General features: G+C 43.3%; 2 protein-coding genes across 8 annotated transcripts; one reads left to right on the top strand and one right to left on the bottom strand.

Moving 5' to 3' along the window:
* Positions 1–2,379: 2,379 nt before the first annotated feature.
* SCLY (selenocysteine lyase) lies at positions 2,380–21,281 on the bottom strand. 7 transcript variants are annotated; one of them, XM_081864097.1, is made up of 13 exons: positions 21,202–21,281; positions 17,942–18,050; positions 17,249–17,361; positions 16,898–16,998; positions 16,260–16,443; positions 14,884–15,011; positions 13,655–13,819; positions 12,178–12,284; positions 11,437–11,473; positions 10,187–10,270; positions 9,884–9,986; positions 8,683–8,758; positions 2,380–6,391 (listed from the first exon to the last, which is right to left on the bottom strand). In XM_081864097.1, the coding sequence occupies exons 2-13, from the start codon at positions 18,037–18,039 to the stop codon at positions 6,247–6,249; spliced, it is 1,341 nt and encodes a 446-aa protein (XP_081720223.1). In that variant the 5' UTR covers positions 18,040–18,050; positions 21,202–21,281; the 3' UTR covers positions 2,380–6,246. The 7 variants fall into 7 exon arrangements, with proteins under 7 accessions (XP_081720223.1, XP_081720219.1, XP_081720220.1 ...); XM_081864093.1 differs by lacking the exon at positions 21,202–21,281 and adding an exon at positions 20,425–20,553; XM_081864094.1 differs by lacking the exon at positions 21,202–21,281 and adding an exon at positions 20,368–20,467.
* Positions 21,255–24,886, top strand: LOC309343025 (uncharacterized protein). Its single transcript, XM_081864099.1, has 2 exons — positions 21,255–21,274; positions 22,820–24,886. Exon 2 carries the CDS (start codon positions 22,849–22,851, stop codon positions 23,725–23,727), a length of 879 nt encoding a protein of 292 aa, XP_081720225.1. The 5' UTR covers positions 21,255–21,274; positions 22,820–22,848; the 3' UTR covers positions 23,728–24,886.
* Positions 24,887–26,510: the final 1,624 nt, after the last annotated feature.

The following is a 26,510-nucleotide window of genomic DNA, read 5'->3' as shown; positions in this document are numbered from 1 at the left end:
ATCACCAGTTACCGGTATCTTTCTCTATTTAACACATTTTGTTCCCAATCCAAAATATTTAAAGCAACTATAAATGTTCCATAATCAATCTTCCAATCAGATCTTCCCTATGGTTTCCTATAATTGTTTCATAATAAATCTGTGGAAATCACATGAACAAATGATCACATAGAATATTTTTCTGCCGCCAGAACACAAACAACTTTTCCCAGGGTCTTCCCATTTGGATCATTGCATCAGCACTTGTTGTGAGGGTACACAATCTCCCAAGGAGAATAATTTTATCTCCATTCACTCTACAGCTGTGCCTGCAATGCAGATCAGTTCACTTTTACTTGAGCTAAGACAGGCTTCAAACCCAAATCCCCATTCATTATGCACCTACCCCTTCCAGTATCTTATATGACAAAGTGCATTCTATGCCACACCTGCTAGATCATACATGAACACATGGAGCTGCCTTTGTCAGCAATCCAGGGTCTTAGGCCATGTCATCCCTAGGCTGGTACCCCAAATTCTTGTAGTTACGAGATGCCAAAGCTTGACCCTGTAAACTTCTGCATGTAAAACATAGGTCAGGCTTCCTCAACCTCAGCCCTACAGATGATTTGAGACTACAATTCCCATCATCCCTGAACACTAGTCCTGCTAGCTAGGGATCATGGGAGTTGTAGGCCAAAAACATCTGGAGGGCCAAGGTTGAAGAAGCCTGACATAGGTTGTCAGTCAACCAGCTGAGTACAGGGATGCGCCTGACAGCTTCACTATACAGCAGGGGTAGGCAACCTAAGGCCCGTGGGCCGGATATGGCCCAATCACCTTCTCAATCCGGCCCACGGATGGTCCAGGAATCAGCGTGCTTTTACATGAGAGGAATGTGTCCTTTTATTTAAAATGCATCTCTGGGTTATTAGTGGGGCCTGTCTGGTGTTTTTACATGAGTAGAATGAGTGCTTTTATTTAAAATACATCTCTGGGTTATTTGTCGGGTATAGGAATACATTCATCCCCCCCCCCCAAAAAAAAAATATAGTCTGGCCCACCACATGGTCTGAGGGACGGTGGACTGGCCCACTGCTGAAAAAAGTTGCTGACCCCCGCTATACAGGTTTCAACAAATGTTGAAGATGCACCTCTTTACTCTGGCCTTTCATACCTGAGGTGTTTTCAGGACCCGTCCTAGCCCTTCAACTGCAATTTGTTTTGACTGTTTTTAATACTGAATTTTAAATTCTGGTCATCCTGGGACCTGCAGGTGAAGGACAGGCAAATAAATAAAATAAACAAATGCCTCAAGTAGAGCAAATAAGCTGTGTGGCTTAGTATGTGTATTTCCATCCTCCTAGAAATCTTTCACCCTGTTATTAAAAAAAAATACAAAGGAAAAGCATAGAATTGCAGGTAACTATGGAGCCCACTTCTTTTGAATTTTTGCATATGAGCTGAATATACACCATTACATGAAGCTTAATAATAGAAGTCTCTGTGAATTCTACAAACAAACACATTTTTGAAGTCTAGTAGATTGATGCTGGAAAATTCTCTCCTCTTCAATTTCATACATTATCAATGACAGCCATCCTCCACCTTCTTGTGGGCTACTCTTATCTTCCAGACACTAGCCAAGGGGGCAGATGTATTTTCTGATGCACAGTCATGGATGGCCTGTGACATAAAATATTTTACAGATAGAGCACACAAACATACACAAGCCGCTGGTGGCCAGAATGCCAGACCTCTGGCCCTATTGGTGATCAGGTTGGAATAATGGACTATGATTACAAAGTTCTGGTGCACAATAACTCAGCTGGAGCAATAAATGCAATGCTCAGAACAGCTGCACAAAAGTAATGAGTGGGTAAATACAGCCTTTATCTTGACTGTGGTCCCAGTCAGAAAGAGGAATTCAGCCTTTTGACAGAAGGGAAACTGCCATCCTTTCAATCTGGGCAAGTCATGCAAGGTGTTATAAGACTGAACTCCAGGTCTCTAGACCTGTGGTCAAAGCTAATAACTGGAAGCACTCATGCTAAAGCAGGAAAAGAGGTAAGTCTTGAGGGATTTCAGACTGATTGGCTTTCCCCCAGACAGCAGAATGACTAGGCAGAGACGCTCACAAATATCCTGACGACAGCTCTTTGGCTACTTCTCTTCAAATGCCCCAAAACAGAGAGAATTGAGATATTCAGTGCAGGAAGCATGAGGGTGTATGAGAATAGAATCTTCAAATTAGCCCTAAAGTATGATAAAATTAAGTACAGATACACTGGCTGGCTGAAGCTTTCACAATGTAAAATCTACACTTCTGTGACTAGCGAAAAATGCTGTGTCATAGCAAGACTTAAAAAATAAATAAATCAGGCTGGCATTGATACAGGCTTACTTTTAACTTAATACATTTTAATGTATTTTAGACTTTAAGTTAATATCTGTTTTACAGTGTTACCCACCTTGGCTCCACAGAACAAGGCTACAGACAGCAGCATACCAGATTAACATTTTGATAGGTCAGCAAATAGCTTGTGATTTCACATTTATAAAAAGCCACAGAATCGTGAAACCAACCCTTGATCTTGTCTTCTTATCCCTATTATCAGCTGGACTGGCTGTATCTGTGCAGCAAAATAAGTTGAAATAGACGTGAGTCTATCCTAGGCCCTACTTAATTGTCTTCTTTGAATTCCTTCCACAATGGTTCTGAAACTCAAAAGCTTTCAAGAAATACACATAATATAGCATAACACATAACATTTCCAGTCAGACATCCCCCCCCCCTATATTTGTGCCTGGCTGTCCTCCCCAATCCAGCAAGTTTCATTTTATCAGTGTTTCCCCATCAATCAGGGCCAGCAAGACATTCTTCACAGCAGGTCTGATGTTTTCCTATGACAGTTACAAAGGTCCTTGGGGTCTTCTTTTCATGGATACAAACAAAAGACAGTTCAGGGAGCTGATACGAAATCAGCTTACGTGCCAGGAAAATAAAGGAAAAGGCTAACCAGTTAAAAAATAAAGCATTTGTTCCTACAGATGTGACAAATCCCCTAAAAGCATTAGGCACCATCTACTGGGAAAGAGGATACCAGGCAAGATTCTTATTTTCTCTAAATTCTCTGAACTCTTTTTACAGGAAACAAATATTAGTACCCTATTTGAGGGTAGTCAGTCTAAGGAAATACAATGGTGCCTGTCTCCCTGAGTTGAGTAAAATCGTTCCTATTCCTGTAGGATTAGACCTACTAGCTTCCCATGCACAAAACTGAGGAACTGCATGTGGGCATTTGCTTCTGGTGCTAACAATTGTCTCTGATAATATAACCAGCCTACCTATGTGTCACACCTGGGGCTTTGAATATATATGTATTGGTCCCTTCTCCTGCCCCCAAACAAAATAATATAGGACAGTATTCAGCTAAATAGTTGCATTAGTGTAGTGGGACCCCACCCCTCTCCTCCCCCTGTGATTCCCCTCCAAATCTGCTCCAGAGGGTTGGGTGAACCCCCATAACAGATTCAGCGTTACACAGGGGGAGAATGTTCTACTGTGCAAGATGTTCTTGCACCAACAGAATATTCACCTTAGCACTATGGGGTATACAATCCATCCTGACTAAATTACTATTTTATAATACCTATCAAGGCTGCAGCAATCCAGGGACCCCAGATAAGATCTGAAGGTGCTAACCAAAAGGAGTGAGGATCTGAACTCTGCTTGCCTTGCCACTCTTCTGTCCTTGCCCCACCCCCTTCTCCAGTTCCCTCCTTTGTAACAAAAGTACTGGCTCTTTCATGCTAGAAAAGAGAGCACCGTGCAACACAGTGTTTAGCACAGAGATGGACTATGGTAGCTTAATGTGCTAACTTGCTTATATAAGTGAGAAGGCATAACCTTCATCCTTCCCCTCACTCTCCATGCTATAAAACACAGTGCCTGCAGTGGCAACTGCATAATATGCTGCACAGGTCAAGGTGGCAGACCTTTAGGTATGTGAAAATGGCTACCATATTTCCTCTCATTCTCCTCTTTTCCAGGCTAAACGTACTCAACTCCCTCAACAGTTCTTCTTCTGCACATGTTCTAGCTTGTCAAAACCCTGTTGACTCATGTTAAGCTTGTGATCTACTAAGACCCCTAGATCATTTTCACAACTACTACTGGCAAGCCAGGTGTCCCCCATTCCTGCCTAAGTGCAGAACCTTACATTTCATAGGATTATAGAGTTGGAAGGGATTCTTAACGTCATCTAGCCCAACTCCCTATTGAAATTTTGTTAGTTTGGGCCAATTCTCCAATCTGTTAAGGTCATCTTGAATCCCAGTTTTGTATTTTGCAGCATTAGGTACCTCTCCAAGTTTAGTGTCATCTGCAAATTTGACTGTCACCCTCTCAATTCCTTCATGAAATTCATTTATAAAGATGTTGAACAGCAATGGGGCCAGGACAGAACTCTGTGGCACCTGACTTGTCACTTTTTCCCAGGATGATGAGGAACCATTACTGAACACTCTTTGGGTTTGGGAGCTACAAATCCATCTAACAATAACCTTGTCCAGCCCACATTTTACCAGCTTCTCCATAGGAATCTCATGGGAGACTTTATCGAAAGTCTTAGTGAAATCAAGCTACATGACATCCACAGCATCCCCTTGATTCACCAGGCTTGTAACTTTCTATATATATAAAAAATGACAAAATCCCCCATGATATTCTTGCATATAGGTGCCTCCTTCTCACAGACAAGGTAAGCAGTTATAGCAATGGGTCCATGTGGTACCTGTCCTTCCCTGCAGGGGGAAACTCACTGTAAGAGCAACCCCTGCCATGCATCCTGACAAGGAAGATCAGGGTATTCAGAATGCCTTGTAGGCAAGACAAAGAGCAGCAGAAGAGAAGTGCCTGGAAAGCCAGAATTCTCCCCACCACCTGTTCTTATGGGAAAGAAAACCATTGCCTGTCAGATCCTTGCTGTTGGCTTGATCAAGATGCAAGCCAGCTGGGCAGGCAATGACAAGAGAACCAGCATGCAGTTGTCTACCATTTGCTGATGGGAAATGATTGCTATGCTGGCTCTCTTGACATCACCTGCCCCATCGTTAGAGTATTTCTCCATTCAGGGTAAACCAGCAGCAACAGCTACAACCAGGATCTGTTGTTGCAAGAGCTACGTGAGGAGATGACAGCTATGATTGATTTCCTCCTTTTGGCGACCAGGGCAGATAGTAGCAGTAACAATTCCTGGTTCAAATCCCCCACCATCACCACTGCCATTTCCAGTAGGATTCTTTTCATAACTTAAATAGCCCTTTAGCACTAGGGGGATCATCCACACTTCTACTTGTGCAGTGCCTAGAAAGTATGACTTTTGAGGAAGTTTCTGCTTGACCCACTCCTTTGCAAGGGAAAACTCGCTCTTTAGCAACAAATCAGAACAAATAGCAATCCGGGGAAAACCCAAATTGCCATTTGCTCTGATTGAGCACTAAAGAGCAGTTTTCTCTAGAAAAAGCAGCAGGACAATGGAAGTGTGGATAAGCCCTAGGTTAGAGAGGTTGGTATCTATGCAGCCTTCATAACACAAAACACAGCAATGTGAAATGAAAGTTTCTCTCTTTCTCTTTCTCTTTCTCTCTCTCGTCTTCAGCTCTAGAAGAATGCACATTCTAGTCCCACTGCACATCTCAATGCTAAACACAGTGCAATACTATAGCAGCTACAACCTGTTGCTGCAGCAAGAAGAAATATTCATGTTCCTTCAGTGTTTATATAGAGGGCAACTGCTTTTCATTCCTGGTAAGGAATACCCCAGAAGGGTGGCATCAAAAGAGTGGCTGTTTCCAGGTACCAAGGCAAGCTCCCAATTTTTCAATATTTTGGGATTCACCTGTCCATTCAAACCATAATATTTAGGCTTGTTTCCTGAACCCACACAAAAACCTCAATCGTAGATCTAAACATCCAACTAGAAATGTTTACCCACTTCAATGAGTAAAATCTGCTGGCAGAGCCTGCTCAGCATAGTGACTACATTCAGGGAGCACTGATTTCTGGCCTGCTGTATTCAAGGGCTGGGGAATCACTAGAGATTATTCAATAAGAATTCAGTGGCCAGAAGCTGACTAGAATGTTATCTAGCCTCATTCTGTTAAATGTAATAGCACCCAGAGCAATGGGAAATTAGGGTCAGGTAAGCTCAATTCCTGGTTTCAGAGGGCAAAACTGTCTCACTAGGTGACTGAAAATCTGGCCTATTGTAGCTGAGCCACAGCCTGCTTCAGATCTTCCACAATCAGGTCCACATCCTCCTTGCTGGTAGCACGACCCACACTGAGACGCAAGGCGTTCTGTGCCACGTCATAAGGAATTCCGCAGCTAAGCAGGATAGCGGATGGCCTGGTGAACAAAGATAAAGTAAGTCAAGTTTAACCTCCTAAAATTCCCTACAGTGGTTCCAAGAAGTGAACAGAGGAAGGAAGCAAAAATTATGCAGTCCTATACTTATTTCTAAGTCTCATTAGTTTCCAATATGAGCCGCAAAGAACTCTGCCTCTGTAGAGCACATTCACATCACTGTTCTTCCTAAGAATGCTGCAGTCACCCCAGCTTAGGTGCAGATCCACTGCAGTGTTGGTTTTAAATGATAGGCAACACTTTTCTCTTGCAGGCACAGCCTCTGAAATGTTGCCCAGGAGGGAATGTGGCTAAAAAAGGTTCCCCATCTACTGGTATGTAGAGTGGTTAGAGTGTCAGATTACAACTGGGGAGAGCCTAGGTCCCAGCTCAAACATAATTAACTGACCTTGAGCTAGTGACTAGCTAACCTCCTCACAGGTTTGGTGTCAAAGAGGGTCAAAGAACTGTGTATGCTGCTCTGAACTCATCAAAGCATGAGAAAGAAATGTAAAAAACAAACAAATAAATCTGACTTAAGCCCAAACTAGATGCAACACCATCTAGTGTTAGCAAGAAGAGCTGGATGGGGACCCTGGCATGGAGGTACTGTAAGGGAGCTCGGACCCTGCTGTGGACCCCTGCCCCTGTTAATCACATTGGGGGGAAAATGTTTCTGTCCTCTCCAGTGGAAGCTTTCCCCCCATGCATATAGTAGGCACAGGCAGCCCCATCCAGATTGGGGCCACCATGGCAGGGGAGGAGTGGTTCAGTTCTCTCCCCCAATAACAGGGTGCCAGTCCAGACTGGCCCCTCATTCCTGCGGTTGTTACTTGTGTGAATGGCATCTGAATTTTGTTTGGCCCTTCACGCTTGCTATTCAGGAACCTGCTTTTGAACGTGATCCTGTGCGCATCCATGTGGAAACATGGAACTGAAATGTATTATCTCTGGAGTAGGTATGGGAGCAAAAGCCTCGATTCTAGCACATTCTGTTCTCAGATTTGGCTTCAGCATTATGTAGCTAATCAATTGGTACACAAGGCTTGTCATACCAATATTCTCATATGATTTTGAAGGCCTCAGACATAAAGTTGAACCACAAGCATTCTAGGAAAATCTTTAGATGAAAGAAATACAATACAAGGCACTTAGGTTTCCACCGCTCTCTCCAGTATTTGAAACAAGCAGCGCACAACAGCAGGGGAGCAAGTTGCTGCTCAGACACATGATCTGTCACACTACACTGCTCTCTCTATTCAAAGGAAAACCACTTGATGATATCCTAATCCTAGGCACTTAGCTGATCACCTATTTCCCTGCCCAGCTGGAACCATCCCCTGTGAGTTCCAAAAGAGTGGATGCCAAGGTAGAAAGGCCACAGCTTATGCAAATGTTGGCTTGTACAAAAGTGCAAAGAAAACACTTTCCACTAAGATACAAATACATTAACCAGCTTATGAACTTAAAACAGATTGACCAGCTTCCATAATAAGCTCAGCTCCTGAATAAGCGGCAACAGTCTGCAACACTATCTCAGTAACCCCCTACTGCTAGCACCCTTTCCTGTGCTGCCCTTACCACCTGGGGGGAAAGTGGGACTGGCACTGTGGCAACTATACAACCCCTTCCACTTCTTAGTCCTGGACCAGCAGCTCTTTAAAGCCAGGAGAAGGGCAGTTCACACAGCTAAGTGGAGGGACAGGATTTGTCTGCCCATTGTCCAGGGGCAAATGGCATGGCTTGGAAGCAGGGTGAGCGATTGTGGGAGGCGGTGTCACATGTCTCTGGCAGTCTTCTCCTAAAGCAGGAGGATTTCACGTTTGAAAATGGAAAACGTTCCTTTGGTACATCTTTGGGGGGCAGGAGGGAAGACCGTCAGATGTAAGGGCTGGCTTTAGTGTCATAGGGTGGAATTCAACATTGTGCTCTTCCAATCATTTTGCCTGCACAAGCATTTCAGCTTCCCAGATGAAATGATCCCACCATCTCCACCCACTGTTGTGGGGTTCTCCTGACTCCCCTCCCTGAGCCAATTTTGGGGCACACGGTGAGAGATGGGAAGGTTTCATTGTGCAAGTGCAAGGCCTTGTGCAGGGCTGCTGCTGACAGGGCAGGTTGGGTGAATCCTACTATTGTCACACACACACACACTAATACAACCATTAAGAAGCAGAGTTCCCTGAGGAGGTAGGTGAGTACAGGTGTTGCATCCTTTGCTTTCACTTTTCTACATCAGATGGATCTGTCCCCTCCAGCCACAGAATGCCCAGTTTCCCAACATGGTTCCTTACCGGTCACCCTTCTCGGAGTGGCATGCAGCACCAACACTGGCAAGCAAAGTCCTACAGTGAGACAGCACCAGCCGACCTGCAGAAAACACAAGACATAGGCATGCCATGAAATACCCAAGGACCTGGTGGAGGAAGGAACCCATAGAATTGGTTTTCAACCTCCTCTCACTCCATTCAATGCTTATCCCATCTACACTTTTGCTAGAACTGGCTTCTCACTAAAGATGGAAGGAAGGGGGGAAAAAACAAATGCGAAAGTTATGCACATCATACATATAAAATTGTCAAATGCAGATCTGAAAAGACAAAGTAGCGTTTTAATGACAAAAAGGTTTAATAGATAAAATCAGGATGTGGCTTTTACAATTAGAATCCCTCCTGAGATAAATATGAAATTCATGCTGAGATTATAAAAAGCCAAAGCTTAAAACTCATTTCCTTTGTTTACAGTGGTACCTCCAGTTATGAACTTTATTCGTTCTGGAGGTCCATTCTTAACATGAAACTGTTCTTAACCTGAGGCGTGCTTTCGCTAATGGGGCTGCCGCTGCACCACCACCACTGCGTAACTTCCGCTCGCATCCTGGGGCAAAGTTTGCTACCAGGAGTATCTACAGTCGTACCTCGGGTTACAAACATATTGGGTTACAAACACTTTGGGTTACAGACTCCACTAACCAGGAAGTAGCACATCGGGTTAAGAACTTTGCCCCAGGATGAGAAGAGAAATCGTGAGGCGGTGGTGCAGCGGCTGTGGGAAGCCCCATTAGCTAAAGTGGTACCTCAGGTTAAGAACAGTTTCAGGTTAAGAACGGACCTCTGGAACGAATTAAGTTTGTAACCAGAGGTACCACTGTACTTCCAGGTTAGTGGAGCTCATTACCCGTAAGGGGATGATACGTAACCCGAAGTTCCACTGTATTTGCAAAATTTCACAATTTGTAATTTCTTTGAGCAATTAGAAAACCAATTTCCAACACCATATTTTAGCATCTCCCCACTCTCCCTCACACAGCAGCAGTCTGGTTTTAATCTGCTCTGAAACTATCTTAAGAGCAATGCAGTCTTGAGATCTATAGATAGGATTAACATGTGTTGGTCACCGAGGAAGCTGTAGGCAAAAAAACCCCCCAACAACACCTAAAGTAGACTGACAGCAGCCATATAGGAATGGTGAAAATTTAGAGCCCTAGGGGATTACCTTTTAGTCCTGAGCCCATGACAGAAAAGTTACAAGTGTTGCACAGTCTCCTTGAGCCTTTCAGTCTGCAGTTAAAATAAACTCCTTGCTCTTCAAACGCGGCCTAAAATGTGCAAAAATAATACTTTCAAGAAATGTTTGTTAATGATTGGCCTCACTTCACTATCCCCCAGCTTAGCATTCCTACAAAGGAAGGCAGCAAGAAGAAAGTCATACAATTCTATCTACAAACAGGGGTCAATCCTCCCTTCCCTGTGTAAAGGTTGCAGGTGAATCCAGAAAACAGGCACCCAGAGAACTCACTTCAAGTCTCTCTTCCAGGTAATCCCGGACCTTCCTCATGTGAGCTTCATAAACCTCACAGTGTCTGCTCACCAAGTCTGCTGCCTGCAAAGGAACACAATCAGCATAACATGTTTCTCAGTGGCTACAACAAAAGACAGAACCATAAAGGGAATGATGATTCCCATAGAATGTCCCCATCCAGACAGATCAGGATATTCGATGCAGTACTGAAATGGGTAGGCAATCTGAATGGAATCATCTTTTGTGCCTATTCATAATGTGATTCCTTTGGTCTGACAGTGATTTGTCAGAGACCAAGGAAAGTCTACATGGCACAATTTTGCACGAGCCTCTCTCTCTAGAGCACACCTGCAAGATACCCACTACTCTCAATCAACTAAAAGAAAACCCATTAATCATATAACTATATACCTGCAACCTCAGTGACATAAGCTCTCTTCATAAGTTTACTCACCTGATCTACCAGGGTTCTAAATTGCATTGGCAGCCTACACAGATAGTAAAGGCTCCCTGCTTTAAAACCTATTCCTCTATGGTGCATTTTGTTTTAATACACTGTTTACTACTTGGGGAGGAGGCATTTGGCCAAAAAGGCAATAGCAGAAGCTGGGAGGAGCTACACAACCTTAGACATGGGGCTAAAGATGCTGACCTACAGCTCCTGGTATGTATGTTGTCCCTTTGTGAAAGCAGCACATGAAGAGGGCTACTAGAGAAAATCTGGACATATTCTCCAACAGACCTTAAAACAGTGGCTGGGTGTTGAGTTATTGAGAACACTTCCCCCCCCCCCACCCCAGTGTATATATAGGCCAACTTGATGTGCCTTTCTTGTTCTGGCATGCTATTCACACAGAGCCACAGGGAAAACTGTAAAGATTAGCTATTTGCTCTGAAAAATATGCCTAGAAGAACAACCTCTAGTATTTCAACAAGTCCTCAGTAACCAGATCCTTACAATGATGGGAAACAACCGGAGTTTACAGTAATGCATTTGTAAGCATCCTTGTCCCACTGTGCACAGATTTAGAATTTTTGCTCCATAGGTCAACTCCACCTCTGGTATGAGAGCATGAGGGTGTGAGGGAAGAGAAGCACCAGCACAGATAAGCAAACCCAGGGAAATCTTCTGCCTTTAAATTTTTGTAAGAAGGATGCTGGGTTGAAATCTGAGCCTTGCTACCAGGACAGCATCTCATGTTGAATCCATAACTGACATTTTTATCCCTCATCACTTCTGAGCTTACCTTGCCAAGGCCAGCAATCATTGGTGTATTCTCAGTCCTAGAACAGAGAAGTGCAGTGTGTATTTATTCCTAAAGCATAATAAAAGTGACACAAGCACAGGGGCTATATCTACTTGGGTAACTAGCATAATGCAGGGACTGAAGATGGCGCTACTGCATGATAGGAGCTACTGCTCCTGAGCTACTCGGTTGTGGGGGGAGGAGATCTGGTCTTTCTTGTTATCTGAATGTGACTTAGGAAGCGCAGATGCTGCCTTATACCAAGTCAGACCACTGGTCCATTGAGCTCAGTATTACTGACCAGCAGTAGCATTCCAAGGTTTCAGGCTGTGGTCTTTCCCAACCCTACCTGGAAATGTTGGGGATTGAACCTAGAATCTTTTTGCATGAAAAGTGTGTGTGTGCTAGCACTCAGCTACAGCCCATGATACAAACCCTACACTGCATTTCCCAGCTGCTTATCCTGAAACTCTTCACACTTTGCCAAATGAGAAACATGATACGAAAGGGAAAGGTTTTCAAAAGCTGAGCCTTTCACTCACTAATCTATACATCCTTGGAGTCTCAAAGAAAACTATCTTCAAAAAAAACTGCTTGGTGTCTTCTCTTGCAGCCCCTCACCCGCATGAAGAAGAGGAACATGGGCTACCCACATATTGCTCCCACATCCAAGAGAGGTCCCCACCTTACTTGGTCTCTCCCTGGATTAACTGGCTCCCTCTGTGCCCTCATCCTTCTTACCCAGGGCGGAAGTTCCGTTCCTGCCCACCTCCAAACAGCATGGGATGGAGAGGAGTGGTGACACCAGGGCCTCGCACATACAGCGCTCCAATACGCGGGGCATAGAACTGCAACGATAAATCACAAAGCTAATGCCTCCAGACAAGAACTAAGTGGTGTGTCCAACAGGAAACTGAGGTGCTTTGACCACAGAGAAGTAAGGCTGACAAGAGCAGAGAAGCAAACATTAATCCTTGGGGAAATCATGGTTGCCCGTGGGAGAGAAGTATGGGTGAATCCTATGCTCACTGCTACCCGTTCCCTAGACTATCTCAGTGCTATTTCACACATAACCGAAGAGTTTCCTGTGTTTTCTCCCCCTGTTCTGTATCACTTGACAGGCATTTGTGTGCTTCAAAAAATACATGACAAACATGTTCCCAGATGCCACAGTTATTAAACTAATTACGCCTGGAGATTAACTTGAATCATTACTTGGCTACTGTCAAAATAAATAAAAAAATGAAAAGCTGTTTTTGAATACTGTAATGGAAAGTGATGTTGACACACTGGACATCTCCTGCTGTGTGTCATGCTCTCCTGCGCAATGTGAAAATGTGGACAAATTCACTCAACATTGTTCCCAGATTGCCATCTGGTGGAGAAGCTGTTGAGTTGCATTGCATACTAAGAAGTGAGTTATCGACTGTCCACTATGTTTTTAGGTGTTCCAAGAGTTCATGGTGAAAATAAAAGACAATATAAACAACACTTTCTGCATTCCTGTGCAACCATGCTAGATTCATGGGCTGCAGAGAAGAGGGCCACGATACTGTTCAGGGCAGACTTTACATTACAGTCACCAAATGACAATCTGCATGGCAGCTGTAGCAAAATACAATTGTCAGCAGCAAGCAAATCAACAATGGTTCTCAATTTAAAAAAAACTTGAGAAACTGCTGCTCTAGCACATGGAATCTCCCAAAGTTCACAAAAGGCTAAAGTGAGGTGGCCTCATTGTTTATTCTTTGTGTGTACATATTGTGCACTGTTTTTACAAACTTTCAAATAAAAAAAAAGTTTTGGAAACCAGGATGTCGATAGCATTAGACACATTTAATAAACAACATAAGAAAAACACCTTTCGCCCCAATAGAGTCAGTCTGCAATCCTGCACAATGAGAATTGTGAGTGAGAGAATCAATCATGAACACCAAACGTTTTTACTGCCAGCTTTCTGTCACACAAAGCACCTCTGGATTATGGTCACTGTCTGGTTCTCAGAATGATGGCTGGTGTTCAGGGAGCCCTGGTATGTTCCTTCTTATTTTTCTCTCTAAATGTTTTATCAACAATAAAGGATGACTCTATGGGCTGACAGCAACTCTCTGCTCCATGGATATTGGATTTACCATGTTGGGGGATGACCTAGATGCATGGACATCTCTTACCCTGCATGTAGAAACTGCATTGCAGGCAGAAGAGAGAAGCACCATACCTTGTGCCCCACAATAGTGAGGTAATCCACTCCCAGATCCTGCACGTCCACTTGACCTTTCCCAATCATCTGTGCTGCATCTGTGTGTACCAAGATCCGTGGCAGACCAGATGCCATTCTCTTCCGATTGAGAGCTTGAATCCGTTGGCTGAGTTCGGAGACAGGCTGATAAAAGAAAGCACCATCAGGAGGCATCATCTCACCAGGAACACAAGTGTTCTGACTCTCTCTTTGGCTACTGCCCTACTGGCTGGCATATGATGCCTTCACGGAATAACTTGCCTGGAAAGCTGATGGTTACCTTTGAACTTTTATTGATGGTATTATATGGCTTTATTGTTATGTAGTACAACTGCCCCGCCTTGGCGATCAAGGGAGAAGATAGCATTTGGTGTAACTCAGCATCCAAACAAAGGACACCACATATAAACTCCACAAAACACATAACCCTACACAGGGAGACCATGGTTCACGGCATAGGGCTATGTCTCTGTGTCTCCGGAGAGCAAAACCTGTAATTCCAAACTAGATTGGGGGAGCAATGAGGTGACAAAAATTGTTGAACTAAAGGTTTTGCTATACAGTAGACCTGTAATTTATGTACATTTAACATGTGCGCATTTAGCTTTAGGCACTTCGCAAAAAAAAAAAAAAATTAAAAGGGGGGCAGAAAGAGGAGCGGGCATCTGGGGGGAAAACTTCGGCAATCCCACCTGGCGTTGCATCCAGTGTGTTTTGACTACACATGATTTTGGCTTTATGCACTATCCCCAGAACTAAAACACCTGTGTAAGTTGCGGGGCTTAAAAAGGTAAAGGGACCCCTGACCATTAGGTCCAGTCGTGGCCAACTCTGGGGTTGCAGCGCTCATCTCGCTTTATTGGCCGAGGGAGCCGGCGTACAGCTTCCGGGTCATGTGGCCAGCATGACTAAGCTGCTTCTGGTGACCCAGAGCAGTGTACGGAAACGTCGTACACCTTCCTGCCAGAGCAGTACCTATTTATCTACTTGCACTTTGATGTGCTTTCGAACTGCTAGGTTGGCAGGAGGAGTTGTAGGGCTTACTGTATACCTAAAACATACTGAGATTGAAAGTTGGTGGAGTGAAAGGAGAGTAGAAATATTTTGGGGGAGCATCAGCTCCCTCTCATGGGCTCTTGGGATCATCTGACCACATATATGAACCTCATATCCTTAAACATGTAATCAGAACTGAAGGCACAACTCACCATGATAACCCCAGTTTCATTATTGGCCAGCATAATGGAAACTAGACATGTAGTTGGACGGATTGCTGCAACAACTTCATCTACTTCCACCTGTCCTGTCACTTTGGACACAGGTACAAAAGTGGCTTCTGTAAATCAGGATGCAAAAAAAAGATGTTGATCCCATAGCTCAGCACGTTCATCAGCAGTTACTATGTATCTGGCAGCAGTGGAGAAAGTCACAGGGAATAGCAGAGCTATTGCTAGGCAACAGGCAAGCGCTCCTTAGTCTTGAAAGATTAAGATATGGCTGTCATAAGGGAATTTGGGAGGAAGTGGCTATTGACTTAGAAGCAGCATTTAATGAAAGAAGCAGGTGAGCAAAAATGGATTTTCCTGGAGCTCAGCTGGATACTTGGAAGATAAGAGAGGAGGAAGCCGAGGGGAAATGCTGCGTGCTGTTTAAGTCTCTTCAGTTTGCAAAAGCCCCCACTAAGAGCTCTGAGTCTCATACTGAGTTCTGCCATGATCCTGCCCAATTGGAGAAGCACCAGAGATTAAACCTAGCACCGTTTGAACACAAGCTATATATTCCTCCCTCCCTATGCAGTGATAAGACCACTTATCAGCCAGGTTAGGAATGCCATCTTTGACTCCATGTGTTGGTCACTATTTGACAGGCGAGAAGGATAGGATAGGATAGAATAGGATAGGAGATGATAGGATAGGATACCATAGGAAAGAAAAGGAAAAGGAAAAGGAAAAGGAAAAGGAAAAGGAAAAGGAAAAGGAAAAGGAAAAGGAAAAGGAAAAGGAAAAGGAAAAGGAAAAGGAAATGATGCAAATAAATGAATTTGAATTAAAGGTTCAGAATTGCCCCCAATTCTGGACCATTAGCACCACAGTGAAAGTACTGCTGAGCCACCTTTAGACAGCTCACATTTGGAGTAAACAATAAAGAGACAGTATACCCAAAAACCCCTTAATGGATCACTGCCTTGTCGTGGCAAGGGGCTTGAATAACTCCAAGAAGCTCTGAGCTATGCCGTGCAGGGCCGCCCAAGACGGACAGGTCATAGCAGAGAGTTTAGACTAAATGTGATCCACCTGGAGAAGGAACTGGCCATTCACTCCAGTATTTTGCCAAGAAAACTCCATGGACATAAAAAAGGAGAAGCTTTGAGAAGAAAGAGAGAGTTTCCAAGGCATGCTCATGTTCATGGGGTCACAGAGAGTCGAACACAACTAAGACAACTAAACAACACCAAAAAAAAGTAGTATTTGCTACTCAGAAACTAAAATTGCTTTAAAAAAAAGAGAGCTTTTGCCGAAGCAGAATCTGGCAAGTGTGTATAATTTTATCAGCAATCTCTGACTATCCACTACAGTATACTCACCAGCCTCATGCTCTTTCACCAGGTGCTCCACAGGGAGCCGGACTGAGTCATGCTCAATGCAAGATGTAATTAAATGTGGACACATCCCCAGAGTCTTTTGTTTATCTTCTCTTGGTCCATCAGAACTTTGCTTGTTGCTTTCCTTAAAATGCTTCACTACAGTGTGGATCACTAAATTGTTTGCCTGAATGGAAAAAGGAAGGATACAAATCCCAATTTCATATGTTCATATGAATATCCAGATTTACCAGTGCAGTCCTCTGGAGTAGACAATGCTGAATTTCTTACCCAAAAACCAGTTCAGTGGCAGATTTGTCTTTCAGTCTCAGAAGGATCAGAGGCAGAGGACTGATTTGTAGTCATTACCTCCATGTGAGTGAATCAAATTGCAATACATGCTCCTTCGCAGGTTTTAAATAAAAGATAGAGCCATTCAACAGAAGAGGGATAGACTTTCTTTTTATCTGATGAGTGTTTGCTGGGTCTTACTTGGCACTAATTAAGAATGGAATCACCAATGCTATGAGAAGCAAATAAAGTCAGACTCCATTGAGGAAAAAAGACAGCTAGCATGTTATGGGTTGATCTCTTACATGACTACCAGGTCAAAACAGTGCTAGCAGCATCTCATATCTCACCTCTGTCCCACCAGAAGTGAAGACGATGTCCTGGGGTCGTCCCCCTACCATTCTAGCCAGACTTTCACGGGCTCCGTCTATAATATTTTTAGCCCTTCGACCTGTGAAATCAAAGGCACATTTACCTTATTATCAAGGCAAGGTGGGGGGAAGTCTCCAAAGAGTGGCATTAGGGGAAGACTACCACTTTGAGTTCCAGGATATAATAAAGTGATAAATAAACAAATTATTAAGTCCACCCAAATTCTGGAAGAGTTTAATTGTTTTGATACAGAATAATTATTTCTGGTAACAAGAAGTGCCAGATTTGGCTCTGTGTTCCTTGCATGAGCATTTATTACTTGCTCTCACCTTCTGTGTAAGAGCTGCTCGGATTGCCCCATGCTTCATGCATGGCTTCTGTAACTGTCTCAATCACCTCTGGAGCCAGAGGGGTGGTTGCATTGTAATCTAGGTATATCTTCCTGAAGGGAACAGAATGCAAGAATAGTTACAACAGAAAAAGGAATAAGATACATTCACACTAGCACTCTTTGGGCCAAAGTTGCATCGTTGGTTATGAAAAATGCTGCCCTAACCAAACCACTTCTGAAGTCGTCATTGCCACAACCACAAAGATGATACTGGGGTTTTGAAATAAAACATCACTATCTCTCCCCAAGCTTTAAAATGTGGTGCCAGTTTTGATGACTACATCATATGGCACACTCACATGAATGTGACAGAGTGGGCCCAGGCCCATGAAAGCATATGCCACAATGCATTTGCTAATCTTTAAAGTGATTTTGCTGAAAATCACAGCATTCTAGCACTTAAGAAGTTGACTACTATAATAATCTTTCAGTTCCTAGAGCTCAATCCTAAGATTTTTTTACTTGCTTGGAGTTTTGCAATCCAAACTACACACATTTACTTGGAAGTAAGTTCCACTTAATTCAACAGGACTCATTCCCAAGGTATATTGTGGGTAAAATAGCAAAATCTCAGCACTTACCATTGTCAAAAAATTGTCTCCATTTTTTAAAGTCAAGGGAAGCTACAAACCTGTTTGAGGAGTTGTTCTCTTCCCCATCAAAGCCAATTTTCTCTCTGTTCTCATTTCCTTCGTTCCCTAATACTTTCTTCATTTGGTTCTCTTCCATTCTATACCAACCTATTTTAAGAAAAACACAACCCACTTTGTTCCATGAAACATTAGACTTCAAATAGCGCACAAATAAATTATGACATGCCTTTGCCCATTAATCAAAAGGACACCACTACTCGTTCTGCTGTATCTTCAGGAATCAGAGGCACTGACTTGCGCCCCAGATTGGAGTGGCCCAGCATCGCACGCAAGCGCAACATGACATCATGACATCACACGTGTGAGGACAATGGGTATACAGTGGTGCCCCGCAAGACGAACACCTCGCAAGACGGAAAACCCGCTAGATGAAAGGGTTTTCCGTTTTGGAGGCGCTTCGCAAAACGAATTTCCCTATGGGCTTGCTTCGCAAGACGAAAATGTCTTGCGAGTTCCTGCGGGGTTTTTTCCCTCCCCCCCCTTTTCCTAAGCCGCTAAGCCGCTTATCAGCTGATCCGCTGATAAGCCGCTTAACAGCTGATCGCTAAAAGCCGCTAAACTGCTAATAGCGCTAATCCGCTAAGCTGTCAATGGGCTTGCTTCGCAAGACGAAAAAACCGCTATACGAAGAGCCTCACGGAACGGATTAATTTCGTCTTGCGAGGCACCACTGTACAATGAAGCCCAACACCACTGCCCCCTGCTTTCAACTGCAAACCAGAACGCCACCACCCGTGCACTGCCTTACCTCCACTAGCTCTCCACAGCCACTGCAGCAGCTATGCCAAGGTCTCTTCTGCAAGGCCTCCAGCGGAGGTTAGGCGGCAGGCAGCAGCGGTTTGAGGTAGTCCAGCTGCATTCGTAGGCAGGATGGTGGTGGTGGGAGGAGCCCAAGGACTAGACACACATCATTGGGAGGCTTCCTCCACTCCCTCAACATGGGGGTGGGGGGGCTTGGCCTGCCTACAAATATTGAGGGGGTCCAATCCTATAGAGATGGCACCTATGTCAAGAATATTGCATTACCATTCTGTAGAGGTACTTCCAAAGATGGACATAAGAAAGTTAGAAGAAATATTTCCCATCTCTCAGATTCCCTGTCTTCCTAGGACTGATATGCTATCCTCCCTGGTTTCCAGCTGGGAGGCAGTCAAAGGAAGAGTCACACACATTGTCAAAAGATTTGTATATGGGAGATATGTTTTAGGACTGACAGTGGCTCTCCAGAATCCCCCCCCAAAAAAAAAATCCTACCTGGAAATGCCAGAGACTGAAAGTGAATCTGGACCTTTTGCATGCAAAGCATGTGCTTTACACTACCAAGCTACAACTCTTCCTCAAAGGTGAATTGCCTAATGTCCCCAAGGAAGCTCATAGTAGAGGGGAAATTATTATCATTATTTATTAAATTTCTATACCGCCCTTCATCCATAGGGTGGTTGACAATATAAAAACACAAAAATACATACCATACATACCATAATAGCAAACAAAAACAATACTCCCCACAGTTTAAAAACCCATAGAAACCCAAAAATTCTAATTTGTAGTTCAATCTGCAGTGATGGTAGTTATTCCGTTACAATTTTCACCTGCTACTCCATTTTCTCTCACAGGCTCAATGCATAGGCACTGTTTATGGGCAAAGACCTGCTTCTAGCTTCAGACACTTCCAACACATTACCAGAATAAAATTTTGTTGTGTAGCTAATCACTCAACAACGGAGGGTTGTTGAGTGGAATGGGAGAGCCTCACACTACTGTATATGAAAGACCCTTAGATGTCTTGCAGTCCTATCCACAGTTGTTATCGTTCCTCTCCGTTTGTAATTATCATTGCTTTGTTTTTGCACCGAAACCCCGCCCTTTCCATTAAGATTTTAGCACAACCTTCTAATCCCAATGGCCTACTGTAATTAACCCTAAATACATGTACCTGAAATAACTGCTTATCTAAGCCTTGTCTCTGCTTCCCTCCCGTTTCTGTCATTGCCTATTTCTGGATTGTGAACCCCTTGGGGCAGGGACCTATCAGCTCCTTCTTGTTTTGTTGCCAAGCCTCATGAACGTGGATGGCACCATACTACCATTAATACAAAAAAAACCAACACAATTTATATGAGTCACCAAGTTGGTTCCTTTTATTTACACTGATATGTTTTTTACTGCTGAAATTGTGCTGAACAAAATGGAGAACTGTTCTCCTCAGCTCTTGCCCACAAGACATAAACTGAACCTCCCTTTGTACTTGGGAGCGTATATCTTAATAGAGACATAGCAAAGATACGACTACTCCCGCCCCCCGGGTGAAAGATGCCTATCCAAAAACAGCTAAAAACAGAATGCTGGACTGCACAACCTTCCGCCTCAACGCGACCATTTTTATACAAACTTCGCGACGCACCTATTGGCTACTACGGCATAATTTCAGCGACGAACCAATCCGCGTCCTCCAACTCACCAGGTAGCTATTGGCTGCTGAGGCTGCTTAACACTCCAGCCACCGACGAATCAGATCCGCGCCACACAATTCGGACTGACAGTGGCAAGGCGGGTTGACGCGTAGTAGAAACGCAGGAGCCGGGGCATCCGCTGACTCTCTCTTCCCACTCTCACTATCATTAGTAATATGACGACAGTCTCCCGAAAGAGGGCATTGGTCTATGGTCGAGTCTGGTACTGGTGCGGCTTCAGCTTCCGCCCAAGAAAGGCTATTAGTTTAATAGCGACCAGACGGGTTGCCTCCTCAAGAACCAATCAGCTTCCTCCTCCGCCAGTGCGTAATGGCGCTCAGCAGGGCACGGCTGCGTTAGTTAACCAATCGGTTGCCTCGCACTGACGATAACCTGCCTCCGACCTTCCCCTTAAGAAGCAAGACCCCTTCGTCCATTTGCCTTGGCTTCGCTTACTGGTTCTGCTCACCTGACGGTAGTTGGCGACTGGGTCTTTTTTTTTTTTTTGCCGTCGTCGTTACTTGTTCGTCTTTTTTTCCCCACAAGGAGGCCTCACAGGCTCGGTTTTCGCCTCAGCTGCAAAAACGGGACCATATATTAGCTACCAACGCCCAGTTTATTTTTTCAAAGCAACTCGGTGAATGACAGTTGAGATCATAGAGACGTCGGCATGAGAGACCACCACAGGGGAAGGGTTGCTCGCGCTGCCCTTTCTCAAGATGGCGGAGGCGGCACCGCTTTCCCTTTTCCCGCTGCGTAGGGCTCGCTCGCTCGCTCTCACTTACCAAGATGGCGAAGGATGGGCCGCGGGCTTTTAATTGACGCTTTACCTCTTCTGGCTGATTCTGCTGATCGAAGGCAGGTATTGGGGATAACGGGATAGGCGGGATTAGAGCCGGCCAGGCCGGGCTATTCAATGGTTGGCCGGCCGGGCAAGGGAAACGGCGCCTGGGCCTCAGGCGGCTTCGGCCTGGGAGTGGGGAGGAACTTGCCAGGGCTGAGAGGGAGGGCGGCCGGGCCCCACCCCCATCCGCCTCATGGCGCCTGTGGCGGCTTTCGCCTCATCGGCGTTATTTTCCAGGCAGGAATAAGGGCTGGCAACTGCCGTACGCGGAGTGCCTGGTCCCTGCCTTGCAGGCGGGCAATGGGGTGCGCAGGTGTTCTCTGGTGCTCTTGACAGCCCGGTGCTTTGAGGCGGTGCAGGGTTGGTCCGCTTGACAGGTTTTAGAAAGATCCCTTCCTTCTCGGTGGGCTGCTTTAATCCCCCCGTTGGCCTCCAGAACGTGATCCCCGGACGTTATGCTCTCAAGCCCCTTTGGTTTAGTGCACTACCCTCGCTCATAGTTTCCAGGACCTAGAGCGGACTTTCATAAATTTTGTGATTGCATCTCCTTAAAAATCCAAGTTTTGAGCCCTTCAGTTGAGAATTTGCTTACAGTTTGACAATAGGAAATTGCTTGAATGCGAAAACTTGGAAGCATCATTGTATATGTGCTGACAGGTGCTATTTGTATTTATTTGCCTGTTTCAATTCTGGGATTCAGGTTTCCTTTAGAAAATACTGTTCCATTTCAGATTGCAACACTATGCACATCTGGGAGGAAATGCTATAGTCAACTCATTGGGACTTGCTTGTGAATATATATGCATCAGGTTGCACTGACAGGAAGATTAATGTAATTATACCAGAGCACTTATTGCAGCAGGCAGCTTTGAAAAAGCAAGATTGAGGATTCCAAGCACAGCTACTTGGAACTGTTGCAGTGCAATCTGTTAAAGGCTACCTGTGTGATGGGAGAGCAGGCTTGAAATGTTGTAAATAAATATTTTTAAAGATTTGAAGGTAACTTGGCCACCACAGATTTCTGAGTTATAACGGACAAAATATTAAGACTGCTTGTTGAGGTGTTAATCGGAGAAACACCTGTGCCATTGCTAGAAGGCTTTTTGTGAATTCCCTAATAGGGTTTAATAGATGGTATCTAATGTTAATCGTGCTCAAAGGAGACCCACTGAAATCAACGGACAAGTACTCTGGGTCTACCTTGTGTGATATTGCACTATATTTTTAAATATTAAAATATAAGAACATACTGAATTTTATATGTATGATTTAGCTGTGCCAATGACAGATCATGTGGGAAATTCAGACTGCAGCTAACATGAATAAAATACTTTACTGCTTGACAAGTCAGTTTTGTTTTTCAGATAGGAGCTTACTTAATCCAAATGGGTGGAACTAAGTAATGCTCTCTCCATAAATTACGTGATTTTTTATGTTGGCTGCAGTCCTGAACACTTTGACCACCTTGACTTACATATTCTTAGCTTCACATAATTAAGTTTTTCTTTTCATTCTTGTTTCTACTCTATTTCAGCTGTCTAATATCTCTTTTATTTCAGCTTTTGGTATAAAGAGACACTGGAAAGGAATGATGGCGGCTTTGGATACTAAAGCAAAAGCAAAAAAAACTCTGGGAACAGTTGATTATGTGGAGTCATCAGAATTTGCACAAGGAATTCTGCCTACCAAGAAGGATGTCATTCAAAACATGCTATATCTATTGCACCCGAAAAGGGCTGGGCAAGCCCAGCGATCCAAAGAAGATGCTGCCCAGTTGCTTGCTGAACTTCTGCAGGAGCACTGGTTGTTTTGCAATTTGTATACCATAGCAACACAAAGCATAAAGAAGCATATTCTTAAGGTGTATGAGGAGTTTTCAAAATTATATCAGTCCAGAAAGCGAAGAAAAAATGAGTTGTTTACACAGAAAGCAGATGATTTCAACAGGAGTTCAGAGCAGCTTTTTGACATATTTTGTACAGACACAGGAACAAGAGAGAAATTGGAGCAATACAGTGGTGTGAAGATGACTGACATTGAATGGAAATTTCTTGAAGATCAGAGGAGTGAAAGAAAAATGTACTTTGAGGACTTCGTGGACAAGAAACAAATGGAAACAATAGAAAGACGAAGAAAAGTAGAATCACTGGAGCACTTCAGGAAGATTGCAGAAGAAGAGAAAAATGCATGTAAGCGTAAAGGAATGACTTCCAATAGAGATGAGCAGCCAGTTGAAGATGTCAGCAGTAGGAAGAAAGATGACCCTTGCCTTGGACGCAGCAAAGGAATTGGGAACTTTTCACATAAGGCAAAAAGAAAGCGCCTATCTTCTGGCTGGATTACTGGGACAGCATCTTCAACTAGCTATAGCGAGTCAGTTGCACCTGAATGTCAACATATACGTATGAGCATCAGAAAAGTCAGACCAGGGTTCTATGAGACTTTTGACAAATATGAAAACTGCTAGCCCAACATTCAAAATCTGTTTCTGTTGAAGTTTTGGGAGGTCTTAATACCCTGACTAATTGGAAGATGATGTAGATAATTTTGTTGAGCTCCATTAATGTACAGCAACACCACCAAAGCAATGGCACCAGTAGAAATGGGCTTTTAGCTTACTGAGAAAGTAAGATTTGTTTAGGCCTGTACTGATACCTTCACAAGGTGAAAGTACTGTGTACTAAAAAGCTATAGTGTAGCAAAGGAAGACACAAAAACCAATGTTTGGCTGTTAAAGCAAACCAAATGCACAATAGTAGGTTATGTTATATAATAATTTAACCACTGGAACAGACTTCTTAGGAAGGTGGTGCATTCTCCATTTGATACAGTGTTCATGTTGGGCTGGACACTCCTTAAAAAACATTTTGCTGAAATGTTGTATAGTGGCCTGAAATAGAAATGTGAGGAGAAAATGCAGACTCTCCTGCAGGAGAGTCATATTATATAACCTGTTGCCCATTCCAACCTCAGTGTCTCCCAAGACTGGAAGACCATGTACAATTAAAATAAAAAATGGTAACTAGTGAGATGGCAGCTCAAAGGGGAACATGGTTGTGGGGCTGTGTGTCACAATGCAGGATCTTTTTGAGACTCCATAGACTGCTAACTTCCTGCCTGTTAAAACAGTAAGTAAGTAAGTAAGCAAGCAAGCACACCTGAAGGGAAAACAGTAATTGGCTCAATTATCTAAAAAGTACAGTAGTTTCCTGTAATGCCCACCTCCATACCTTGATAATACTTGTATGGTCTTAAGAGACTGACCATATACAATTTGCCATTACTTCATTGAGACTTGAAGGGGTTCTGCGCCTTTCAGGACTAGGTGCTTGCAGGCGAAAGAAAATAGGTTTCCTCTGTTTGATCTTGCTGATATTTAGTTCCTAAAATACCTATACAGTTCTGAAAAGCAGCTTTTGATAAATAGCATTGGTTCATGTGAGAAGAAAAAAAAAGGGGCAGGAAATTTTAAAAATGGCTCTTGGTATAAATGTGGTGGTGACAACTATTTGTATATTTTCTGCATTCTTAGCAATTAAATATCAGTGGTGAGAAATATATGTGGAAAAGTAGAATTTGTAATTGAAAATATTTGAGACATAAACATGTATAATGCACTGAACATAGCATGGGGTTGGAACTGCCTTACGAATTATTTTAAAGGTGTTTAATTCTTCTTTTCATTGAGTAAGGATTACAAATGAATGCACTGCAGTGTTTGCTACAGTGGAAGGACGTAGCTGCACTGCAGTTATAATGTCCACTGAAACAGAAGCAAGTCCTTCCATCTTGAGAAATTTGTAGCTCGGCCTGCAGTGAGCATTGGTAGTACAGATTGCAGCCCTTTCAAAGCTAGGCAAAACTTCTGTTTTCATACCTCACTGGTTTTTCCCCAGCATACAGATGGCTAGTTTTCACAGTCTCAGATCCAAACATATTGTATGCATGATGGTCTGTTCATGTACTGTTACATTACATGACCTCTGGATCACATGGTGTATACACAGACATCCACATGTGGAATTTCTGTAATCTTATCTCTGGAAAGTCACAAACACCCGGCAACACACCCACACCCATACCCATGTTTCCCATCATGTTGGGAAGAGTATATTCCTCAGTACACTGCCCCATTGGCTGTATAGTAGTTAAATCCTAGAAATCATGGGGTATTGGGAATGGTTTACAGATATATGTACATCACTTGATCTATCACCACCTAATGGTTCTTGGCTGAAGATGTGAACTGTGCACCAAAATGCTGTGTGTTGGAATTAACGTTGGGCGATATAACTGGCCTGTTAAAGTTACCATAATATTCTTCTAAATTTTGCTCACATAATTTCCATAAATACAAGTACTTCAGAATATTAAATGGTTACTTTTAGGCAAAGGGCACCTGTCTAGCCCAAAATTCTAATAACAAATTGCCATCATTTTGTTACCCTTTGCCAGAAATAGTTTTATTTCAACTGTTGCCTTTTTTCATATGGACCAAAAATGTAACTTTATGCAGCATTATATGCATGTTGTGTCAAGCTAAGGAACAATGATTTATTACTACATCTGCCCTTGCTTATACATTTGATTTCCCATATGGGAAGTAGCCCTGCTCTAAAACCATGTCAAAAAGGCTGACTGGAGAGACGATTAATGCAATTAATTGTAATGTAATTGGGTGATGTGCATCATGTCAGTAATGCAAGCAGTTTTACTGGATCTTTGAAGCAATAAAAGTACCCTCTTTTTTTGGGAAAACAAGTGAGCCATCACTAATGGTAGTGACAGTGCTTCCATTAAAATTTGTCTCCTTTAAAGTTTTTAGATGGATATTTCCAAATGTTTGCATTCAATAGTCATAGTTAATTTTGAAGTTGTGTTTCCATTCCCAGTCAAGATAAGCTAACCAAATGCCTAAAATTATCATCCCTCATTGGTCCTAATATTAAATACCTCCCCAAATTGCAATATATTTTCTGCACAGGCAAATTTTGAACCTTCGAATGAAGGAAATTGTCAGAATGAGATTCAGTCACTCTGAGTTTAATGTTTTAGGGATCAAAAATCTTTTTTGTTTCCTGGAAGGGGTAATTCAAATGATATATGTTCTGTAGCATACATACAAATGCCTCGCTCCATACATTGCAAAAAAGCAGCTAATTTTTCTTTTTCCATGTGTTTGTATTGATTGGTTATGTTCATTTAAAACTCAAAGTAATGGGGGGGGGATATATGATTTAGTAGTAAGCG

Source organism: Podarcis erhardii, assembly GCF_964252035.2.
Source record: "Podarcis erhardii genome assembly, chromosome: 5".
Taxonomy (NCBI): domain Eukaryota; kingdom Metazoa; phylum Chordata; class Lepidosauria; order Squamata; family Lacertidae; genus Podarcis; species Podarcis erhardii.
The sequence above is the reverse complement of the archived record's forward strand: the minus strand, read 5'-3'. Positions and strand labels throughout refer to the sequence as shown.

Bases quoted from the DNA above. Each gene is read 5' to 3' on its own strand.
- SCLY (XM_081864092.1), bottom strand. From the start codon at position 20,190: ATGTCTTGTGGGCAAGAGCTGAGGAGAACAGTTCTCCATTTTGTTCAG. The intron at 16,444-16,897 runs GTGAGATATGAG...TTTTCCATTCAG, and splicing joins TCACTTCTGGTGGGACAGAG to GCAAACAATTTAGTGATCCA. The intron at 15,012-16,259 runs GTGAGTATACTG...CCTGATTTACAG, and splicing joins GGTGAAAGAGCATGAGGCTG to AAGCCACTTTTGTACCTGTG.
- LOC309343025 (XM_081864099.1), top strand. From the start codon at position 22,849: ATGATGGCGGCTTTGGATACTAAAGCAAAAGCAAAAAAAACTCTGGGA.